The sequence below is a fragment of the Siphateles boraxobius genome, unplaced genomic scaffold (assembly GCF_051911475.1).
Source record: "Siphateles boraxobius isolate OS27281-9 unplaced genomic scaffold, OSU_SipBor_1 7, whole genome shotgun sequence".
NCBI lineage: Eukaryota > Metazoa > Chordata > Actinopteri > Cypriniformes > Leuciscidae > Siphateles > Siphateles boraxobius.
Window position 1 is genome coordinate 5,758,943 of NW_027509197.1, and position 25,297 is coordinate 5,784,239.

Genomic DNA, 25,297 nt, shown 5'->3' on the forward strand with positions numbered 1-25,297 from the left:
TAAAGATAAGGCAAAATTGGTATTAGAGAAATAAAAAAGGAAATTGGTATATAAAAAAGGAAAAATTAAAGTTAAACGGCATTTAATGAAATTAAAAATGTAACTGGTAGACATTTAAAATGGCATCTTTCAATACAAATTTTCCATAAACATGGCATCTTTCAATACAAATTTTCCATAAACAATTAAACTAAACACTGTGGTGAATCATGGTCAAATTAAACCTTATGTAAATACTGACTGTACTGAACACAGAGAAATAGGTCCAATCAATTAATTGTGGGCATTTATGTCCATTTATTCCCCATGTAAATATTGTTGGGAGCCAACCTTCCATTTAAACTCATTTATTGAAATTAAATAAACAAATTTTCAAACTCTTGCCCAACCCATACAGTATATACTGTATTTTATGTTTACTATGTTACTATATATACTGCTAGTATGGGCCCAGGATGCATTCAGGTTTTGTAGTTGTTTTCTAATATAGATATTTTACATAAAATATATAAAAAAAATGTATGAATTGTATGAACAGCTGATAGGACTGATTTATAAAGAAAATAAAAATGTTTAACATCCAAAATTATGACTCAATCATCTAAGTTCACAATACTCAATTATCAAAACAAACCACACTGATTATCCAAAGTCATTTATTTATTGCTTTAATTTACACACACACACACAAAAAAGATTACTTGTCATTTATTACACTTAGTAATTAATGAAACACTTCCATATTTTGTTTCAGAACAGATTACATTTAGGCACACAAAAATGAATACAACAAATATTTTCCTCTTTCAGTTCAAACTTCTGACACTGAAGAGGAGGAAAAGAACCCAGAGCTTACTGCATGAAAGACAGACAAAATGCAGAATTTTACATCATAAAGTAATTCAGCTTCCACAATTGTCCTGTACTGAAGAGGAAGATAATGCCTTCCCCTAAACTCCATTAATGCTTTTACTGTAAAATGACAAAAACACCAAAAAGTATAACTGAAGCAGAAGCAGAGTTAGTTACATTGGTGGGCCTTGTCTTCAGAAGTTTAGGAGAACAAAAAGTCCACTAAAACTGTGAGAAAATATCACATTAAATACGACTGAAAAAAAAGTATCATCCACAATCTTGGTAAACGGCATATACTTTAAGGAGAGTGCACTGTTTGCTTTGCAGCCAAAGAATGCATTGATTCTTGCACTCAAAAAAAAACAACAAAAAAAAAAACATGTGGGTCAGAGCTTAAGAAAAACACTTTTTATTATTAGCAGATGTGATCAAGCCAAAAATAAAATGATGCAGCCCACATTCCAGTGGCAATACCACCAACTGTAATTAGCCTCCTTACAAGTTCTATTGCTCATGTAAATGCAGCTTTAAGTAAAGGGACACACTGAAGCGACTTAGCAAAGATCGTACCAGCCAGGGCTTTTTTAGCGCTCCGGTTATTAGCGTTCTTCTATGAGGCCTTCTGAAACAAGCACTCACAAACGGTCTTAACCGGTAATCCTAAATAATCCCAGATGTGAGAACCAAGTCTTCCTGCTGCATGGAGGCATTTCCACATGCATAATTGTTGTCTAGATTTTAGGGGAGATATTTCGAGCATTGGAGATTCCATTATAAATGCAGGCTGTGGACGGTCTTTAGGCCCTATGAAATCAAACGATGAACTGCATGAACAACGAACAACGCAGGAATAATACGCTGCATTACAGTGACACGTTAAAATTGTGGGGAAGTGGTTTTCATGATAACACCTTACTTTAATGTATGAAAAGAATGAAGTAAGCATTGATAAACATGTTTACATATTGATTTACATGTTAAAAAGCAGGATTCAAATGATATTGTTTGGCATTTATCATGAAAATGAATCATTATTTGGCTTATAAATAAGAAAGTGTCCACACTATTACGTCTACAAGGTACTTTCTTTCTCCTGGGGAGGAACAGCTAAATGGCACAAGATTTTAGATCACAAAATTCCTTATCATTGGCAAAAGTCAGATGAGTATTTTTCGAATAAATTACTGTTCAGCACTAGAGAAACAAAATTAGAATAGAACACATCAACCAACCATTCAGTCTTTCCTGACCACCACCCAGTGAAAAAGTGCAATCATACATTTTGTAGCTTTTCAGCCTCTTTCTAGGAGCTCAGCAAAAACCTTTCAGCATCTCCATTTACATAGTTTCACCCAGAGTATGACAATTAAAATGAGTTGAGCAAAGCATGAGGTGAGATTCTCCAAGCAAATCTTCAGCCAATGTCAGCCAGAAGCATCTAGTTGTAATCATAATGGTTTTTATTGTTTTTTTTAATTAAATGCTAATTCTTGTGAGTCCCAAGAATTAGGACGAGCGAACAACGGACTTCCACCCAACCATTAAAAACAGGGAAGCAGTAAAATCTTTAGAACTGCTGATTTGACTATAGAATCAGAAATGACAATGACAGGATCAACATAATTGCACAATGATTACAGGATTGGGGGAGGGTGAAGAATCTAAGAGATGACTGAGCTGATCCCTCCTTATGGTGACGGAACGGACACTTCCAGAAGACGGTTGTTTTTACGCTTGCAGGCGACACTGTTGCCGTTCTTTGGTGTACCATGGATGAATTTTACACACACTTTGTCCTGTTTGAACTGCACTAAGAACCTGAAAGAGAGAGAAAACTTATGCTAGAAGAACGATACTAAGGAAACAAGGTGCATAGAAATGTTGGACACTTACTCATCTGAAATATCGATCTTGATCTGGTTCCTGTCAGCTGAAGCTGCACCGGTGCGATGAAGTTTGGTAATGATCTCAATCAGTCGGTCGCTGCTCAGCAGGAAGTCACCTTTGGCTGCAGACACAGCACCCTAAAGAGAGAGCATGGTCAGTAGTATTCCTGACTGCCTTGTATGAGATGAGTTATTGTACGCAGTACCTCTTTGAGCTTAAGGGCGAAAAAGCCATCGTTCTGTGTGCTCACAGACACACTGCTGAGGTCTAACAAAGGAACGCTGGCCTTCACCTGGCCTGTCTTCTGATCCGCAAGAACCAAACTCTTCTTGGTCAGGAGGAATATTCTTGGAGCTCCCTAAAAAGTAAATCAATAGACTTTAAATGTCAAGTTTAGACAAAAAGAATGAAAATGAGCCCATGATAGCCTTTTAAGGGTTGGTACTTAAAGGTGCCTTGTGTCATGTCCGCCAAAAAATCAATTCATACTCCACATTCCATACCAGATGGGGCAGTATACCTCCAGAAAGTGAGTTGGTCTACTCTAGAGTAACAAACGAGAAACGGCATAGTCTCTATGCTCTGCCCCTACCTTCGCAACGACCCTAGAGCCATAGCCGAAGCCGAGCAAACTCCTAATAGAGGACATCAACCAACGTTCCTCTGGAGTCAAAACGTCAAATGATTTTTAAATATGACATCTTTAAGCTACTCCCCTTCACCTTTACCAGTGAATATGTTCATATTCGTTTTGTTCATATTACATTTTTATTGTTAGTTTGAATACATTAATTTGACAGACAGCATTCGCTGATGTTGACCAAGCTAGCGCCATTCAGAGCTGCCAACTCTCACTAATTCACCGTGAGACACACAATTGACACTTTTCACACGCTCTCAGTCTTGCCACACATCAATTTTGTCACGCAAAGAAAAATCGCAAAGGAAAGAGGACACGGAGACCGACAGACTAGACAGCAGGTTAGCTCTCAGATTCTGTCAATTTTATTACGCAATTCAAACAATAAATACCGTTCTGGCGCTTGTAAATGTTACACGACAGATCCCTAGCGCACGTGAACCGATCATCTCTACTAGCTAATAGTAAAAAAACACAAACACTGTTGAAAGATACAGTAGGCTACAACTTACCAAAATGTATTCCTCATACATAATATCAACCAATCATTTTTTTTTAATCAGTGTCTAGAGGTCAATAACATAGCTGGAGAACAAATATGTCAGATTTACCTCAGGAAAGCAATTTAACAAACATAATATAATTAGCTAATGTTACATTTTATCATCAGCTTGGTAGAGATGGGCTCTGGTAGGTAACAGGTGAAAACCGGATCGGATCTGTGGGTAGAGCTAACTATCAAACACATCAGGTTCAAGTACGCCCACAAGCCGTGCGAGTTATCCGTGTATTGCAGTTTGGCTGATGGTTATGTTGCCCGCATACCGCTTCCCATGGCCGAAACTGGTATTATGACATCTGTCGGGCCGTGGCTAGTAATTGAGCATGCTAATTCAAGTTAATATCTCTGGAGCACTATAACTTGTCATTTTTTTAAATGACATCATCGCCCTTATTTCTTCTCATTCTTTTGATGCGTGTAGCTAATTTTTTTTGGATATTTTTACCTCAATTCTTACATATGGCACCTTTTAATGTTGGTTGGTACAGATGTATCTGATGATTTTAGGGAATAAATTATTTCATAGTGAAATTAAGAGGGGAAAATGTACCCAAATTTGACAGTTGACAAGTTTTTAATATAGACATTTACACACACACAAAAAGTGTAACTGACACTTTCTGCAGATGAAAACAGGTAAAAATTATTTTTTTTGTGTGTGTTTTTCATGTAGTCTTTATATTTAATGGAGAAAACAAACCATGGAAGTGTAAAAGGAAAGTCAATGTCAAAGAACAAGTGATATTTTAAAACGTTTTTTAAAAAACACCATACAGTATTCTACAACTCCTTTCCTTTGTCTAAAGGCAAAACATTTCTACATTTGCACAATCATTGAAAATTTGTAGAGTTCATTTTTCAAGATTACTTACTGGTTTTGCGAACGGAACAAACTACACCATTCACTAGCCTCTCTGGATACCTAATATCTAAATTGCATGTACCATAACACCTTTTTACCTTTAATGACTGGTCAAAATTCCAGTCAAAAAAGGGTCTGTATGCCACAGACAGTAAAGTAAGTTTGACTGAAAAATGAAAGATAAAGCTTATCAGCACTGTGATTTGATTGATCAGTCCTGTTATAAGGTTAATTATATTGGCACAGGGCTACTTGTACTCACCTTGCCATTGGCACGGTTGATTTTACTGACAACATCTGCAAGAAGAACTTTATCCTCTGCCAAGCTGTTTAGCTTCTGGTACTTTGGGTTTTTGGTTATCTCCACATAATCTCCTTTGAAAGGCTGCCCCACACTGTAAAGCACAGGACATCTGTTATTGCAATAAATTGCAACACTGTGTAATTTACCTACAGAAAACCCATATCTGTAAAGGAACATAGGTGAACTGTTTTTTTCCTACCTGCTAGGATACAAGGCCTTCTTATCTTTGAAGAGTTCACTAGCTGCAAGCTTCTCCTCATAGGTAGCCTTCTTTTCCACTGTGAACTGGCTGCAGTATTTCTTACACTAATAGAAGGACACCATGAGGATAGATGGTTAGATTACAGGGGAAGTAGGGGTGCTGCAGCACCTGTTTTCACAGGATTGTAAATGCAATGCAAATTTTTGTTAATTTATTTTATTCATTTTTAGCATTTAGTAATTTATTTGTAATAAATTAGTGGGCTATAAAAAAAAAGTGTTATTTATATGGCGAATTATGTTTTTTTAAAATGTACAATCTGAGTCAGACATCATATTTTGACCGTTGCAGTGTGCAAAAATTTGATGTGCAGTCAAATGTCTTGGTGTGTATGCGGTTTAAAGGAATGTTCTCAAATGATACTTATATTGTGCTTTGTGGAGTTGATGCGTTTTATAGACTCTATGTTGTTTCTTATTCAAATGTGGCGAGGCACAGCACCCACAACATCAAACGCTTACCCCATCCCTCTTAGATTATTATTAATTTAAAGTCAGACATGAGTCAGTTCATTTTAGATATACAGAGTTGTACACAGACCCTCCACAGATGGAAAACCCTCCTGAGCTCCTTGTGTGTCCCGTCCAGGAAACCATAGGGCCGAGATGGCCAGCTCTTATCAATCGGGGACATGGAAGGCATCGTCTTCTTCAAGCCAAGGAAGTACTTCTGCATCTGTAGATAAAAACTTACATCAGTGTACCAGGGAGTATTTTCTTTCTTTGAAAAATGATTAAATGGAGAAAATGTAGGAAATCATTTCCTGGGGTGGCACCAACTAGTTTTAAAATGTATTTCTTGGACTGCGTTGGGTCACGTGAAGTCAACTAAATGTGAAAGACAAGACTTAATTTGCAATTGTTCAATACATGGACTCAACAGGCGAAGAATTCCTCTTTCTGCTGTTATTAGCTTGGTTACGGCCAAATATATACATGGAATGAAAGTGGAAGTAATCAGGCAGGAGCACTCCTATGTTCTATGAAAGACTATGTTCTCTATCAAAGAACCATTGGACTTGCCAGAAATAGTAAAGCTAGAGTTAGCTTTACTATTTCTGGCAAGTCCAATGGTTCTTTGATAGAGAACATAGTCTTTATAAAGACCTGATACTACACAGTTTGTGGCAAATCATAAGGCAAACATTGGCCCGCCAACAAGTAAGACTACTTTTGTGGATAACTAGGTGACTGACTAAAGTAGCTGATTTAACCAATACTTTTTGCTACTTACAATTCTCTGGATGGTGAAGTCATAGATCTTCCTGCCAGCATTAGCTCTGAAGAACTTTCTGTATTCCCGACGGACCTGTGAAAAGGTGGGTTTAAATAATCACTTCTTTGTATTGACAGTCTTGTGATGACAGCAGGGATGTCAGGACACTATTAGTTCAGATAAGTGGTGCGTGACAAGCAGGGTCTTAACACCTAAAGAACAGCACACTGGAAAGCAAAGATGAGAGAACGGATGCTGTGAAACCAAGAGAGATTCACAGTCATACTTTTGTACACAACAATCATTTCACAGAACTTGAAAAGTTTGATGTCACCCCTAAAACCCAGACACAAAACAAAACCGGTAATGACAGCAAGTTAAAAAAAACCACACACATAAAAAAACAACAAGTGGAGGCAAAACACAAGAAAGGCCTGTAATGTCTGCAAAAGCCAACAGTATATTAGGAGCAGCATGCAGACAGCAGACAGGACAGGCACACAGCAACAGACAGAAAACATGGCTGTCCTATGGTTGAGCAACTGGGGCAAAGTTTTCATGTCTACTCATTTCCGTCATTGATAAATTCATGCCTTTCTGCTCTGTTATTCAGTTGTCCTCTAACAAGTCCGACTATTGGGATAAAGCCGGCGTAACCAGTAGATATTTTACAAGTGACGGCATGTCAGCAGCTGTGTTTGTATGAAAAAAGTGAGAGCGAGTCCATGATACTGGATGGAATAAAATAAATAACTGTATACAAAATATTGATTTGACTGAGTTTTAATATTTTATTAGCTCACCAAATGCAAAACTTCCACAAAGAAAAAACGTTCCTAGCAAGCGTATAGCACTGCTGACTTCAGTGACCAGGATCTGCGTTATCTGTTTTCAGCGGTCATCACACGGCTCTGCTTTGAGTCGGGGTCCTCATCACTCTGTCGGGGGTTTATTCTGAGATAACAACCGGCTGGATCTACATTATCCCTTACATAACATACCGCTGGATGGCGTGATTGACCAATCAGAATCAATTCCACAGAGCCGTGTAATCACGGTTGCACAGGGATTTTACATCATAGCTGCTACTAAAACAATTATTTCAGCACAACTTAAACACTGTACTGACAAATTAGCATCCAGGACAAGAACTATCCGTTTGATCAATTCCAATATTTCAAAGGACAGCCCATAGACATCGGCAGATGTTTGCGGTACACCCCGAACACCCACTGACCTTGGAACAGCCCCTGACAGAGAATGCAGTATCATCAGGCAGCCTCCGCAGGACTCATGCTAACAGCTATTTTGCCCAGAGGAAGCTTTTCTAAAGCCATGGATTATGAAAACAGATTTGATTCTGCTTTCTGGAGACACATGCAGTATCTAAAGCCTCGTGACATGTTTTTTAGCACTTCATCCTCGCTTATGACATCAGTGACGTGTCACTGACTTAGTTCAGTTCCATAGGTCCATTAGCATCTATGAGGTTAGATTATATTGTTAGTACATAGCAGAGCAGCTGGTTAAGGACACTTAGAGGCTGGTTATGTGCACGCTTCCCACTCATTTCAACGCCTGGCAAGTACTAATACCTTTAGTCCCAACCAGTAGGCCCAAATGACAGCGATGGCGTGCTTACGCCTGGCTTCCTCCTTCAAGCGTTTCAGCTCTCTACGTGCCTGTGAAAGAGGGAGAGGGGCATGAATGCAGAAAGGAGGGAATCAATTGAAAAAAGCAGAGCGCAAAGAAGCAGCATAACACCAGGTCCACGCCACACAGAACTGCACCCCATTACCAGCTGGTAAACACATTCTGTGTTTGCTGTTGGTTAAGACAGATGGACATTGTTGAGGTTTTCCTGTGGAGAGCACATTTCTTTTCATGGGGTTAATTAAACATGAGCGAGAACATGGGGGAAAAAGAGCAATAAAAAAGAAAGCAAGAGTGCAACTGCTCTCTTAAGGCGCACAACCACACAAACACACAATAAAACAAGCCACATCAACCTCAAGAAGGCACTCAGATTAAGTGGGAGAACAGCAGGGTGACCATGCAAAGAGAAGTTCACATGGGATTGTGGATGGGTTGAGATTACTTTTCTCATCTATAAGATAAATTCCATGAGGTTACTCAGGCAATCAGAACATTCCTCTTATAACAAATGAATGACACTGCATGCAAGTACATCAATTGATGTATTAAAGCATTGCAGTTATGACACAACATAGCACTCGTGCACAGTGCAGATGGCTCTAAAACTTGCATATTATAGTTGTTACATTAAATTGATAATTACGGGTTTATCAAAGGTTTTGCAATTCATCAAGTCATATTTCTTTTTTAATAATGGGACGTTTTTGAATTTTTTATATAATATAATTTGGCAGAGTAACTTTCACAGCCCTAAAATATTAGTAAAGTTAGTAAAAAAGTATTGTATTTTCAAAAAACCATACATCTATTATAACAATTATAACTATAGTTAAAACCTGCTACAAAATTTACGGATCCCTGCTGCAGAAATTAAATATTGCGATATATGACCAAACATAAGGTGTCCAGACTCACTCTTAGGGACCGGTTAATAAAATGGTGCATTTGGTAAGGGCAGAGGTCATCCGCCTGCGATGCAAGCCTGCTGCGCGGGAAACAGCCCGCTCTGCAGGGTGACCGTCTGGATGAGCTTTAATCCATCGGCAGTCAGAGAAAAGAAGCTTAAAATATCGCTTTCGGTTCTGTCCCCAATGCAATAGCCGTTGACCATACTCTCTCTGCTCCCATCCTCTGCCATTCTATCTAATTTCTTACAATGAGCTACAATAAAGTACAAGTATGATTCATGCTGTGGGGTCCTGAAAGTATCGGCATGCACAACATATGGGATGGGCTCAGGGAAGATGGGTCATGATCCGGTCCACCTCATGAACACATGAAGGTGTGAGATGGGTTAAGTGGATGACGGGATGCCACACAGATATAGTGGTGAATACCTTAGTTCCTTGCCAGCAGGCCCAAATGACAGACACAGCCTTTTTACTGCAAGCTTCATGCTTTAAGCGCCGCAGTTCTCTTCGAGCCTAACCAGAGTGGTGTTTTTTTGTTTTTTTTAGAAAACGAAGGAAAAGAGGGTGGCAAAGTATTAAAAACAGAAGCTAAAGACACAAGTGTGTTTTAAATCACAAGTTTTGTAAATCAGTAAAATTTTCATTGTATTTGAACTGAAGTAATTTATTTGGACTTGTGATTCTTGCTTATCAGTTGTAAAATTGAAACATTGAAACTCAAATTATTGTAAATAGTTATTATTTATAATAGCGGATATCTGTATCAGCATATATGGCCCACGTCTTTTTTTTATTGCAACAAGTGAGAGACACTGAGAATAACCACATGGCCAGCCAGGACAGACATCACTCACTTTTGAAAAACATATTGCTTGATAACAGCTACTAGAAAGTGCAGAAAACCAAAGTTCTTAAGACCAAAATCAACTCGGAGTTTTCAGTACAGTTTTGAAATCTTCAAAACATGAAAGGAGAAACGCATCACAAGTTCCAAAATGCAAATAAATAAATGAGTGATAAAACATTTGAATATTGTTAAAGGGTTATTAAGGGTTATATTGAAGTTTAAAAAAAGGGTTAGTTTTACATGCAACTTGGATTCATCAGTTCTCATTTTCTGGGTAAAGATGTTTCAACTCAATGTCAGCAAATGAACAATATGTTAGTATTTCCCCATTTTTTCCCACAAGACGTTACCAACAAGATGATAAAACAGTTAGTCACACGCAAACAAAAGGTATGTCATTAACAGTGAGATGAGGCGTGAATGGACAAGACTTAATTTGGCAGGCTTGTTAAATACCTTAGTTCCAAGCCAAGCTACCCAAATGACAGACACGGCGTGTTTATTCCGTGCCTCTTCCTTAAGATGCCGCAGTTCCCAGCGAGCCTGCGGATGTTAGCCGAGGAGGACCACGAGGAAGCAGAGATAGGGTGGCAAAGGTTAAAGTCAGAAATATGACAAGGAAAGAGTGATTGAAAAGAGTAAGTCGCATCAAAAGCAAATTTGGGCTAGAGAGAAAAAAGAAGGCAAGAAGCTCCGGTGTTGAAAATCGAACCCCATAATTTAGCATTTCACCTCCTTATTCATAGAGAAACTGAGTTCAGTACCTGAGTTCCATGCCAGAAGGCTGAAATAGTCGTGACGGCCTGTTCGCACCGCTTCTTGTGTTTCAGTTCACGCAGAAGCTTCCGGGCCTATGAAAAAAGGGCCACCGTTACATAGTGTCACCCGTTGGCTAAATTCACACAGTGAGTATTTGGGATTGACAACCGCATTTATTCACAGGTGTTAATCTCGAAATGTCCCGATCAAAAAGCATCTTACAGTAGCATTTTGAATACTGACTGTTAGCTAGTTAACGTGCAACAGGAATCAAGATCGTCTCATGTTTACTGGTAAGATGACAAGTCTTTTACCAGGAAACAGTGAACAAAGTAATTTCAAAGATGGTGAAGTCCATACAACTGAAAAGGTCATCCATCAAATCTTCATTAACTGACAGCAGTTTTTTTATTTCGGTGGAGAGCGGAGCACTTGAGTTGTGCATAGAACATAAAACTTACGGTAGCAGCTCCAGTAACTGGATCTAAAACCTTCAGATGATACACAGCTCATATCTCCCATCGCTGTAAGTTAACGAAAGCGAAACCACAGACGAAAACCCGCAAAACATAGTAGACATGAGATTGTTCAGCGCAGAGCGTTTCTCTTTTACTGTATGACATGACAAACAACTTGTTGTCCAGTACGGTTTCATTCACACAGTGCAGGTTTTATGGAGAATGCAGTTGTGAGTCCTGAAAATGTATGGGTGTGAGCTTGGAATGCGGTTGTCACTCCCCTAAATAACTGTGTGTAAACTTAACCATATTAAGGACTCAAATACTAGACTGACAACCGTATTCTGCTGTAATGTGAATATTTGCTAAAGGAAAATTACATGCAGTGTACCAGAAACTTACCTTCCATCCACGGATGAATGACTGAACCACTAAGGCAGAGCACCTGATGTTCTGGTACTTCTTTTGTTGCTACAATCAAAAAAACAACCAACAGCAATCTTGAGATAAAAAAAAATCTGCTTCTGATCCCAGTGAAACAAAGAAAACATTGATTGTGTTCAATATGATTCAATGAAAGGTGTAGTAAATGAAGCTCACCGCAAATCTTCGGTACCAGGCGGAGACCACCACCTGGCTCTTCTTCATCAGGAGAAAGTGAGTGCGGCACTTCCAGCCACGGTAGATCTTCTGGATGAGTGCTGCCAAGTCCTCTAGGCACTGCCTTCTCTTTTCTTCCAAGAAGAAAAGCTGAAGAAAAAATATATCAGTATCAAAATAAAGAATAGATTAGAGGCATTTTAGGCAGGCAGGAAAAATCTGATATCTTTGGTATATGTGACTCAAAAGCTTAGTTGTTAATCAGGAAAACAAAATAAAAGACAAAATAAAAAGCAATCCAAAAAAAAAAACAAGAAAATAAAATTAAATCAGATTTTTACAAACCTGACAAAAACCACATAAATATTTTGGAAAAGCAAATGCAAATTTTTTTTTTTTTCCATTAGGGGTGCAATGTGACTAACACCACAGACAGGTGCAGTACTGTCATTTTCTCAAGATAAGCCACATGTTAGTGTGAACAAATTATGTATTCAGCAGTGAATGACAGAGGGGTCCTGAATGAGCAGTTTCAAACAGAACATACTGTATGCATGAACGTATAAAACTTCCTTCATTGCTGATGCATATCAGCACTGCACATGTGCCAAGGAAAAAAAAAAAAACATTCATCATCTTTCATACTCTCAGCTGTTGGCATTGCGCTGATGGCTAGGTCATTACTATAGCAACTGATGTAGATAAACACTGTCTGAATGAACGGATCAGATTTCATCCCTTGCAAAATGACAGCACAGACAGTCAGTCTCAGATTTGAACAAGATCGAAAAAACAGATTTGAAAAAACAAAACAGATTTATCCGCAATGCGAGCAAACCTAAGATATACAGTATATGATCAAATTCTCAAGGATAAGAGGTGATGAGAGAACATTTGTTAGACCACATGATGATCGCCAAGACCAGCATCCTCTAGTATTAAGTAATTATTAACAGTCGACCAAACCTTTCCCACCTTCACACGAAAAAGTAAAAAAAAAAAGATGACTGATTTTGCCATTAGTGGAATTAGAGTAGTTAAAATCACAATTATCTGTCTGTTATCAATTTGTAGCAGTAAATGAAGAGGTATATTAACCACAAGTTCAGTATGGTGTACTGCAAGGCTCAGTACTAGGACCGTTGCTTTTCACCATGTACATGCTACCCTGTTCAGTTTTCACTGTTACGCTAATGATACCCAGCTCCATATTTCTTTGTGGGCTGACGAAACATTCCAATTTACAAAACTAACAGAATGCATAGTTGATACAATTTTGTCATTTCCTACTATTAAATTATTAGGAAAAAAATAGAGGTTTTAATTATTGGATCAAAAACTTTCGCATGTAATAACCTAGAATACTCAAACACTTTGTAGATGTAACATGCTGCTCTGTTACATCTTTGTTGTCAGTTAGGATTGTTAGGATGTTGTCCATCTTTCATTTGAAAGCCACATTTCTAGTATTTGTAAAACATTTTTTCCATCTTTTACACACGCACAGAGAGTATATAAATAATGACATATGGTCTAAATGTCAGATGCAGAAAAGTTAGTTCATGACCTCAAGGCTAGATTATTGTAAAGCTTTACTGGGTGGTTTTCCTGCATGCTTAATAAAAAAAGATTCCAGCTGGTCCAAAATGCAGCAGCTAGTAGGTGGGGCGATATGGCAAAGATATCATATCACGATTGTTTTTCAGAAAAAAAAAAGATCACGATTCTATGATTTTTTTATGTTGGTTTTAGTATTTTGCATGTGACTGAGCAGCACAGCCAAATTAATTTCCCTGTTTTAAAAATGTAGCCTCAAAAGGTAACAAAATCTAAAAGAAAAAAGAATGAAAGACCATTTAGGCCAAAGTAGGGGTGGGGCGAAGATGAAAATATTTATTAAATTTTTTATCTTTATTATTAAAAATAAGGACAAAGATGCACATTACAAATACAATATAATATACAAAATAAATAGAGTGCTTTAATTTTTCACATCGCTTCGGGTGTACACGCTCAGAGAAGCGCATGTCAGAACAAGTGCATGAATAAATTGTTTAACCGGCAAGGCTTTAATACGTATGCAAATAATAAACTTTCGTGATTGTGAATAACTGCAATGTCACATGAGCATAACCCTACCTCTGCGTTAACATGATGTTACTGTTAACACTTCCCTTAAATCCTGATGTACTCGTTACATCATAAGAAGAATGGCATCTACGCTAATTTTAGTGTCTTTGTTTATCCCGAGGTTTTCCCGCAGCCTGCCGGATCCAGGCCGTTTCCAGATCTGACGAAGGACTTTCGCCTGGACCTGATGACAATGCAGTGCTGAAGTGCCAACTAGCCTCTCCCTATGGAGGATCCCTATACCACTCTACAGATAAAGCGTTGTGGATTTTTTTGGTTCGCGTACCTACCCGAAGTGATAAGATAAAATAAAATTCTTTATCAAAATTTATAGATAAGACAAGTAGTTTGTTTAGGCATGGTTTGTAAGGAATCACAAACCTGCGCACATATATTCAAACGCACATAACTATAGAATCAATTCTTAATGCGCATGTGAACGTCATCAGCGTGTATCACAGGTTCGCGTTTAAAGTCTGTTTAGAGAGAACGGTGTCGTCTCAGCGGCCCCTAATTTAATAAACTATCATTTAGACGGAAGTGAATCAATCAAAACTAACTTTAGCTGGAAAAAACATTTTTCAAGAACCACTATAAAACTAAACCAATCTCTGTTACCTTAAATTATATGTTTATCTCTGTAAAGCTGCTTTGAAACAATCTACATTTTTAAAAGCGCTATATAAATGAGGATGACTTGACTTGACTTGACTTAATGTACGTCGAGTTGTACTGTATGATGGGACAGAGGCGCAAGAACTGCAACTGATAGAATGTGCACTGTAACACAATATTTCTTTAAAAGCAGATAATGGAGACATTTTAATCATTCATGATCAAAAATCGTGATATCGCACACCCCTAAGCAAGAGTTCTTGCTAGAACCAGGAAGTATGACCATATTAGCCCAGTTCTGTCCACACTGCATTGGCTCCGTACTCCAATCATGCTAAATACTTATAAAGATCTAAATGGTTTAGCTCCTCAGTACTTGAGCGAGCTCTTAGCGGATTATAGTCCAAAATCTAAATAGACTGCGGACGGTAGATCCTCTTCCTATTTAGTGACCAAACTCTGGAACAGTCTTCCTAGCACTGTTTGAGAGGCAGAGAGACTCTGTCAGTCTAAACCTAGATTAAAACACATCTCATTAAAGGACAAGTTCGGTATTTTACACTTAAAGCCCTGTTTTAAGATCGTTTCTGATGAAATAGAACGGTTAAGATTGAAATTTGGACAAATGCTGCTGTCCCGAGAATTTTCTGTTTCTGTGTTAAAGGTGCCATGTGTCAGAATTGAGTTAAAAATATACAAAAAATGAGTTACACGGATCAAAAGAATGAGAAGAAATAAGGGCGATGATGTCATTAAAAAAATTAAAAGTTATAGTGTTGCAGAGATATCAACCTGAATTAGCATGCTAAATTACTAGCCCCGGCCCGACAGATGTCATAATACCAGTTTCGGCCATGGGAGGCGGTATGCGGGCAACATAACCACCAGCCAAACTGCAATACACGAATAAGTCGCACGGCTTGTGGGCGTACTTGAACCTGATGTCAATCGTGTGGAAAGTACACCCCACTACTACAGTTCAGTTCAGGGAAGAGAGCGGAAGAATGGCTGAAGCCCTTGGCAAGAGACCCTTACCACCACCACAACCACCCGCTGCAGGGAAAAAAACGCGCTCGGGATCTCAAATAAAATCAGATCGAAAAAGGAGCAGAACCAGAGTTAACATTGGCACGGCTTTCCATCGTTGAAAACAACTAAGGGAAATGAAAGAAATGAGGTTCGACTTCGAACTTGCAACATTTCTTTTGGACTGGTAAGCAAGATACTGTTAGTATTTCGCTAGAAGTTTGTTTTATAAGTTTGTTTAGTTTTTTCGGGAAGTTATAACATAGAAATGTATCGAAGACTGTTCTATATAAGTTCTAAAGTTAGCGATGGCTACATTGCAAGGTGTAATGAGAACTACGTGAGCTATATTATGTTTACTAAATTGCTTTCCTGAGGTAACTAAATCTGACATATTTGTTCTCCAGCTATGTTATTGACCTCTGCACGCTGATTAAAAAAATGATTGGTCGGTATTATGTATGAGGAATACATTTTGTTAAGTTGTAGCATACTGTATCTTTCAACAGTGTTCGTGTGTTTTTACTATAAGCTAGTAGAGATGATCGGTTCACGTGCGCTAGGGATCTGTCGTGTAACGTTAACATTTACAAGCGCCAAAACGGTATTTTTTGTTTGAATTGCGTAATAACATTGACAGAATTGGTGACGGTAAATATAAATGTTAACGTTACACGACAGATCCCTAGCGCACGTGAACCGATCATCTCTACTAGCTTATAGTAAAAACACACGAACACTGTTGAAAGATACAGTATGCTACAACTTAACAAAATGTATTCCTCATACATAATACCGACCAATAATCAGCGTGCAGAGGTAAACTTCTAGCGAAGTCCTAATTGTTGGTGATTTTAATATACATGTAGATAATGGAAAAGATGCAATGGGATTGGCATTTAAAGACATTCTTAACTCTATTGAAGTTAGACAACACGTGTCAAGACCTACTCATTGTCGTAATCATACTCTGATTCCATGTGATAATATTAAATCTAATGTTGATGCTGTTGAAATTCTGCAGCAGAGCGACGACATCTCAGATTATTATCTAGTCTCATGTAAATTACATTTAGCCAAGGCTGCAAAGCCAACTCCGTGTTACAAGTATGTTAGACCTATCACTTCTGCCACTAAAGACTGCTTTATCACTAATCTCCCTAATCAGTTTCATCGTCTCAGCATCCCAGATAGCTTAGAAGAAATTGATATTGCAACAGAAACTTTTAACTCTCTCCTTTCAAGGACTTTAGACACAGTTGCTCCGTTGCGCTTAAAGAAGATTAAAGAAAATAGTCCAACGCCGTGGTACAACGAGCACACCCGGGCCCTTAAGAGAGCAGCCAGAAAAATGGAGCACAACTGGAAGAAAACAAAACTAGAGGTATTTTGGATTTCATGGAAGGAGAGCTGGATTGCTTACAGAGAGGCTTTAAAAGCTGTTAGATCTGCTTATTTTTCAACCCTATTAAAAGAAAATAAACATAATCCAAGGTATTTATTTGAAAAAGTGGCTACACTAACAAAAAAGAAAGCTTCAAGCCCAGAAGTTTCCAAGAAACACAGCAGTAATGACTTTGTGAACTTCTTCACTTATAAGATTGATAATATTAGGGACAAAATTATAACTATGCAACCGTCTACTACAGCATCACATCAGGGAGTGCATTATAGTCTCCCTGAGGTAAAATTTGATTCATTTGTTGCCATTGGAGAGGAAGAATTTTGCAAACTCGTTAATTGATCTAAATCGACAACATGTATGTTAGACCCTATACCGACTAAACTACTGAAAGAGATGCTTCCAGAAGTCATTTGATCCTCTTCTTAACATCATTAATTTGTCTTTGTCTCTAGGATACGTACCAAAAACCTTTAAGCTGGCTATGATTAAACCGCTTGTTAAAAAAACGCATCTTGATCCTACAGAATTATTCAATTACAGGCCGATCTCAAATCTACCTTTTCTGTCAAAGATACTAGAAAAGGCAGTATCCTCACAACTGTGTTCCTTTCTTGAAAGAAATGGTATCTGCGAGGATTTCCCGTCAGGATTTAGACCGCACCATAGCACTGAGACAGCTCCCATTAGAGTCACAAATGATTTGCTCTTATCATCCGATCGTGGTTGTATCTCTCTATTAGTGTTACTTGATCTTAGTGCTGCATTTGACACCATTGACCACAACATTCTCTTAAATAGACTAGAAAACTATGTTGGCATTTGTGGAATTGCATTAGCATGGTTTAAATCATATTTATCTGACCGCCATCAGTTTGTAGCAGTAAATGAAGAGATGTCTTATCGATCACAAGTTCAGTATGGCGTACCACAAGGCTCAGTACTAGGACCGCTGCTGTTCACTCTGTACATGCTACCTTTAGGAGATATCATTAGGAAACATGGAATTAGCTTTCACTGTTATGCTGATGATACTCAGCTCTATATTTCTTCCAAACCTGACGAAACTCACCAATTCACAAAATTATCGGAATGCATAGTTGATATCAAAAATTGGATGACTAGTAATTTCCTACTACTACTAAATTCTGAAAAAACAGAGATTCTAATTATTGGACAAAAAACTTCCAAACGTAATAACCTAGAATACCGTCTAACACTTGATGGCTGCTCTGTTAAGTCTTCGTCGTCAGTTAGGAACCTGGGCGTGCTCTTTGATACCAATCTTTCATTTGAAAGTCACGTGTCTAGTGTCTGTAAAACCGCATTTTTCCATCTTAAAAATATATATAAATTACGCCATATGCTCTCATTGACAAATGCGGAACAACTAGTTCATGCGTTCATGACATCGAGGCTAGATTATTGTAATGCTCTACTGGGTGGTTTCCCTGCAAGCTTAATAAACAAACTACAGCTAGTTCAAAACGCAGCCGCTAGAGTTCTTACCAGAACCAGGAAGTACGACCATATTAGCCCGGTTCTGTCAACACTGCATTGGCTCCCTATTAAACATCGTATACATTTTAAAATATTGCAGAATACTTACGAAGCACTAAATGGTTTAGCTCCCCAGTACTTGAGCGAGCTCTTAACGCATTATAGTCCTTCACGTCTATTGCGATCTCAAAACTCCGGCCAGTTGATAATACCTAGAATATCTAAATCGACTGCTGGCGGTAGATCCTTTTCCTATTTAGCACCAAAACTCTGGAACAATCTTCCTAACATTGTCCGGGAAGCAGACACAGTCTGTCAGTTCAAAGCTAGACTAAAAACACATCTCTTTGACCTAGCATTCACATAACACTCTATAGACTTCTATAATTCAATATTAGGCTGCTTAGATTAGGTCAGCCGGAACTGGGAACACTTCCCTTAAATCCTGATGTACTCGTTACATCATAAGAAGAATGGCATCTACGCTAATTTTAGTGTCTTTGTTTATCCCAAGGTTTTCCCGCAGCCTGCCGGATCCAGGCCGTTTCCAGATCTGACGAAGGACTTTCACCTGGACCTGATGACAATGCAGTGCTGAAGTGCCAACTAGCCTCTCCCTATGGAGGATCCCTATACCACTCTACAGATAAAGCGTTGTGGAATTTTTCGGTTCGCGTAAATTAATCAAATTAATGTAATTCAAACTAACAATAAAAATGTAATATGAACAAAACGAATATGAACATTCACTGGTGAAGGGGAGTAGCTTGAAGATGTCATTTAAAAATCACTTGACCTCAACCAACGTTCCTTTGGAGTTAGTTGGCTCGGATTCAGCTATGGCTCTAGGGTCGTTGTGAAGGTAGTGGCGGAGCATAGAGACTATGCTTTCTTGTTTGTTACTCTAGAGTAGATCAATTCACTTTCTGGAGGTAGACTGCCCCCATCTGGTATGGAATGTGGAGTATGAATTTATTTTTTTTGCAGATATTACACAAGGCACCTTTAAAAGATGCTTTTCAACAGGTTTTATCATAGTTTTTGTCCAACTCCATTGACTTAAGTCAGGACAAAAACTACGATAAAACCTGTTGGAAAGCATCTTTTGCAGCGATTTTTGTGTGAGCATATCACTGAAAACCCCAGACCACTCGGTGAGTTTCATGTCTTTGTAAACTAAAGTTTAATGCGTTTTATGAATGATTGTTCCAGTGCCCCTATGAAACCATTGTGTAGGTGGGGGGGTGCTAATACAGAAACCGAAAATTCTCGGGACAGCAGCATTTGTCCAAATTTCAATCTTACCGTTCTATTTCATCAGAAAGGATCTTAAAACAGGGCTTTAAGTGTAAAATACCGAACTATTCCTTTAACCTAGCATACACATAACACGTCCTTTAACCTAGCATACACATAACACACCATCACATTTCTATAAATTCAAATCCATTAAAGGATTATTAGGCTCCATAAAGTAGGTCAAACGAAACCGGGAACACTTCTCACAACATCCAATGCACTTGTTACATCATATGATGAATGGCATCTATGCTAATATTAGTCTACCCGTCTCATCCAGCTCCCAAGGTTACATAGTCAGCCGGATCCAGATGGTGGACCTGCACCTAGACACGACGACAATGCAGCTCTATATGTCAGCAGACGCCAAGCCAACTAGCCAATCCCCTGTGAAGACCTTGTCTAAGTGGAAGCCATCGGCAATGATCCTCAGCCAAGACCACGATAACCAGAAAAGTCCTCTGGACAAACCCTGATGGCCAGCTTCATCTCCATAACGGCGTGATGAATCCGATCTTCAGGCAGAAGGAACTGGATGAAATATTTTGAATGATACTAATCCACATTCTGATCCACGACTAGTGATGCAGCCTGGAATTAAACCAGACCATGTTGCTTTGTTTGGGCAGCGGAGAACTGGTCCCCTGACTGAGCCTGGATTCTCCTAATGTTTTTTCTTCACCATTCAATCACCTGATGGAGATTGAGATCCTTGCCACTGTTGCCTCTGGCTTGCTTAGTTGGGGAAACTTAATATTCAACAATATTATTGATCTGACTGTACTGACACTATTGGATGAGATCTAAACTGAGCTGGACAATAACATCAATGTCATTCTGCAGAACTGCTTCATAGATTAAATTAATTTAATAATGGATGGTCTTTACAAGCAGAACTGAATCAACACTGAACTTGACTTCAACTAAACAAGACACTGTTTTCTTGTAAAGATGCCATACAGCCAAAATGAACTGTTTGCATCATTTAATTATTTTCCTGTTATCACTGCTTTGAAACAATTTGTATTGTATAAAGCGCTATATAAATAAAGGTGACTTGACTTAATTTAAAGCTGCTGGGTTTTTTGAAACAGAAACTGTTGATGTCAGAGCTTAACAGTAAAAACACGAAACAAAACTAGATCGCTCCCATTGTAATCAAAAAATCTTGGTTAAAAAAATTCTCAAAACCAGGAGTAAAGGTGCACCTTTTGACTAGATTTTGTGAGCAAAACAGGTCATTTGTCTGTCAATTGTGTATAATATATATAAAAGCACAGCTCACGCAGAAGCTACTTTCAAATCAAGCAGCTTTATGTTGGTCAACAAAGTAAATTCACTTGAAAATCTTGAACATGAGCTAAATCTGAATGGGGAACCTTTTACCCTAACGTGGAACTCCCGATCATGCAAATTCCTATTGAAATGACCGGATTTGGAAATACAAGTGAGTTTGAGTTTGCAGGTCACTTCATTTTCAAGACCTCGATTTAATGTCTCATCCGAAGGACGGTGCTCTTTGACAGTATAGTGTTCCCTTCACTATACAGGGGCGTTAGGACCCACAAAGCCCACAGGGTGAGCACCCCCTGCTGGCCTCACTAACACCTCTTCCAGCAGCAACCTGGTTTTCTCAGGAGGTCTCCCATCCAGGTACTAACCAGGCTCAACCCTGTTTAGCTTAAGTGGGCAACCAGTCTTGAGCTACAGGGTGATATGGCTGCTGGATAGACTAGACTATTGTCTATATGGCTTCAGTACAGGGTTTTCATTGGCTCCTCTGGAATTTCTCAGCTGAAGTCTCATTTTCCAAACTGCCAAACAGTGGAGGGGGGGCGGGGGGGGGGGGATAAGTGAAACCATGTGTGCGACTGCCTGTTTGCGTTTCTTTCATGAGGGCGATTGCTACTAATTATATGAGAGAAGCCTGAAGGAACATGACTTCCTGTTTGAGAAGCTTTAAAAAACCTTGAGAGATCACACGTATCAATTGTACAAATCCAAGCCTTTTGCCATGTTGGAATTGAGCCAAATTATATATTCTCCTGGCTAGAGCCATCTTCTGTGTAACTGCATCAAAAGAGTAGTAATTCACTCACCGTTCTGGGGTTCCTGATGAAGATCTTCGAACGACCATAGGCAAACTCCTCTGCATGAAGCTGCAGACTTGTCAGGAGAACCTTGACACCCTCCCTGTTAATAAATAGGCCACCAACTGTCAGTCAACCAATCTATTCACAAAAAGCATATACGTGTGGGATCCAAATGTCTGAAACTAAATTGCATCTAAATTCTAACAATTTGAGTAAAAATTTTCCAGAATTTCTTGTATTTGGTATATCTTTTATACTTTTGGAAGATCATTTTTATTTATATTTCAATATAGTTTCAGACTTTGGGACCCCACTATATATTCTGGCACATCACTGAACAGTTTCTGTTAAACAAAAAAAAAAGTCAAATAATGAAGCAAGGAGACAATAAAACAAAGTAAAGGTGCACAGTATGATTTAGCACAGAAACATGCACCATGTTAGAGATAACAAACAGTGTCTGAGTGATCTGAATGAAAAGTAAAACATAGTCTAGCCACAGTCGGTATAGAGATGATGATAACATTCCAATGAAAGATAACATGATAAGATGTGCAAGACCAAATCTCCATGAACACTAGATTCTCCCAACAGACAATTCAGTGAAATGACTCATGCCAGGACAGAATTGGCCCTCATATCTGTCACTTCTGGACACTGTTTGCCATCAGATACAAGTACATTTGAAAGAGGAGATTTAAAACAAGAGACAGCATGTTTACAAATGAATACAAAGGTCATGCAAGTCATGCATGCATCTTCTTAAATCTTAAATGTGATGACAATGTAATGACATCAGCTGAACAGCATGTTCAGAAAAACACCACACACAAAAAAACAAAAACAAAAAAAAACACACCACACAAGACCTATATGACATTCTTGATCAGTGGGGGTCTAACCTGGCAGGGCCCTTCCACTGGGGCCAGGTCTGCTTACAGAGCATCTTGTAGCGCTCCAGGCAAGACTCATAGGCCTGGCGGAAAGCATAACCAGCCCTTCTTACACGTACATTTTCCATCAGACCCAAGTAGCGCACCTGGTGACACACTAGTGAGTCTGTGAAAATGTGGGCTGCTTTCTTGTCATTGGGTTTGATGCACCTAAACAACACAGACATAAATAAACATTCTCAACTTTGAATAGAAAAGCACCAACTATTGGGTGAATCTTCAGAAACCCTTTATTTAACCATATCAGCAAAAACAAAAAAAGATATTTTTGCAGGCTTATTATAGTTAACTAAAAATAAAAACAAATAAATGTTACTGGAAGAAAATAACGTTAACTGAAAGAAATCTAAAATACAAACTTACTTTGAAAAATGTTTTGCAAATAGCACATTTATTTAATTACATTTTTGTTGTACTACCGATAATGCAGTTTAAAAACGTTAATCCTAAAATATGCTTCCCTTTTACACAAAATTGATTCTTGGTTTTGGGATGAAATGTGATCTACATTATATTTTGTGAGATTCACTATACTAGGTGCATATTACCATACTAGGCAAGCAATTTTGGAAAGTGAAAATATATTAGTTCAATTGATCAGGTTCGGATCAATTTACGGTTTTAGAGTCGAGGATCATGGACAGATAATTTTTTGGATCAGCAAGAAAACATTTTTTTTGGGGGGTGGGGGGTAACTTTGCATTTTTTTTTACTTAAAAGCACACCAAGTACTCCGATACCACAGCAAAAATGACTTGCCTAACTAATAAAGTTCAAACATTATTAAAAGCAAAAAAAAAAAAAAAGAACAAATGCACGAATTACAATCATAGATAAATACAATATAACAAAGCTACATATATATTAAGGTCCAACTGTAGTATTCATTTTAGGTACAGAAATGTAATAATTAAATGTATAATAATAGTATAGTGTTCACTGTATACATTTAATATAAATTAATCTCTGTTAAAGCTGTTTTGCTGTTTGATTAACATTAATGACAGACAACAGCAGGTATTTATATTTATAAGACCGAATGCACGGATCCAAAATAATGATACAATTCCGATTCATTTAAGACATAACTGACTGTGCTTACAAGAATACTTGCAGAGATGGTGTTTTGACAAAATTTTGTGTGTATGTGTCCATCCAAGTGCAAGCAGATGCGAAAGATGAAACAATTCGGAGTTTGCGCGCTATCTGAAACACGCCTCTCTCTGTGTGTGCAACCTTCGGGTGTGTGTGGCTGTGCGCACAGATAACAGCGTGCGAGTATGGAATTAAATTCTCTTTTTCCTCTTTTAGCGCTGGAATGGTTTAAAATCTATTGAATGTGTACACTGGTATGACAAAACATGCAAATGTTAAACATTCACAAATGGTGGTTAAACTTGTGAATCACATACATGCCGAACCCTGGAGCCTTGTCTGTACAGATCACGGATCAACTATGATCTGTTTAATCCCTTAAATTAAATGTTTCTAAATAAACTAGATTTTTTTTTATTATTATTTGTTTTAAGCTTACATTGCTGTTTAATTAAAATGATAATCTATAAAAAAGACAATGAAATTTAATGTTCCATTGTGGTTATGTCATAATAACGTCAGTGTCAGAAAGTTTATGATTGTTACCTGATATAGTTGGGGTTCTTGGTCAGCAGGTTCTTCATGAGTGTTCCCACTGAGGCTTTGAACTGGAATCCAGCAGTGGGGGGCCGCTTAAGGTTCACTTTAGCAGGATTTCCCTCAGGAAAGAGAAGCTTCATCAGGCTGTGATTGGCTTTGTACATGGCCTGGGATAAATCTCTGTAGAGGAGGTCATTGTTTTTATCCACAAATCCCTCCGCCCGATACAGCACCTGTGTATACAGAATACTATATTAAATAACTCTTCTTTATACACTTCTCAGTTCTTTACAATGTGCTTTTTTCTAAAAACACACAATGTGGGTTACAATTTTTTTTATCCAAGTAAACTCAGATTTGTGCATGCTGGAACCCTCTGGCTCCTCCCATCTTCATTACTAGTTTTCCTGACTTTGAACAGCAAAAACGTTTTATCTCTATGGTGAACACTCACCAAACTTTGCATGTATAAAGGGCATATTTTAAACTGTGGGCAATATTGGGATGGATGGGATATATGATTGCTTTTGTAGATCTAGATATTAAAATTTAAAACTATCATTGCAACTGTTGTATGTTGGTTTTGACTGTTGTATGTGGGTTATACCAAACAGCTGTTACTTTGGGTGCTTTCACACCTGTAGTTCGGTTCATTTGGTCCGGACTAAGGGCGAAAAATTATACTTTGTATCATTTTCAGGCGTTTTGGTTCCTTTTCACACCACACTGATTGCTCTGGTCCGAATCAGATGATGAGTTGATGAAACAAACCAAAATGCAGTCACATGACATCATTCACATCACTTGTTGGCCAGATGTGTCTTGA

General features: G+C 38.2%; 1 protein-coding gene and 1 pseudogene across 3 annotated transcripts in view; both read right to left on the minus strand.

Annotated features, from left to right (window-relative positions):
• Nucleotides 1-639: 639 nt before the first annotated feature.
• myo1b (myosin IB) overlaps nt 640-25,297 on the minus strand; it is a 116,669-nt gene continuing 92,011 nt past the window's right edge. The window contains exons 17-32 of one of the 3 annotated variants that reach the window (XM_077215737.1): nt 24,478-24,704; nt 22,786-22,986; nt 21,890-21,983; nt 11,819-11,968; nt 11,621-11,689; nt 10,766-10,852; nt 10,458-10,544; nt 9,581-9,667; nt 8,183-8,269; nt 6,606-6,680; nt 5,913-6,047; nt 5,310-5,416; nt 5,069-5,201; nt 2,948-3,100; nt 2,749-2,879; nt 646-2,673 (exon numbers count right to left, since the gene is read on the minus strand). In XM_077215737.1, the coding sequence (XP_077071852.1) occupies nt 2,544-2,673; nt 2,749-2,879; nt 2,948-3,100; nt 5,069-5,201; nt 5,310-5,416; nt 5,913-6,047; nt 6,606-6,680; nt 8,183-8,269; nt 9,581-9,667; nt 10,458-10,544; nt 10,766-10,852; nt 11,621-11,689; nt 11,819-11,968; nt 21,890-21,983; nt 22,786-22,986; nt 24,478-24,704 (1,953 nt within the window). In that variant the 3' untranslated portion in view covers nt 646-2,543. Of the gene's footprint in view, nt 2,674-2,748; nt 2,880-2,947; nt 3,101-5,068; nt 5,202-5,309; nt 5,417-5,912; nt 6,048-6,605; nt 6,681-8,182; nt 8,270-9,580; nt 9,668-10,457; nt 10,545-10,765; nt 10,853-11,620; nt 11,690-11,818; nt 11,969-21,889; nt 21,984-22,785; nt 22,987-24,477; nt 24,705-25,297 lie in introns of all 3 variants that reach the window. The other 2 variants (XM_077215735.1, XM_077215736.1) reach the window with 2 other exon arrangements.
• LOC143724091 (5S ribosomal RNA) lies at nt 21,402-21,518 on the minus strand (annotated as a pseudogene).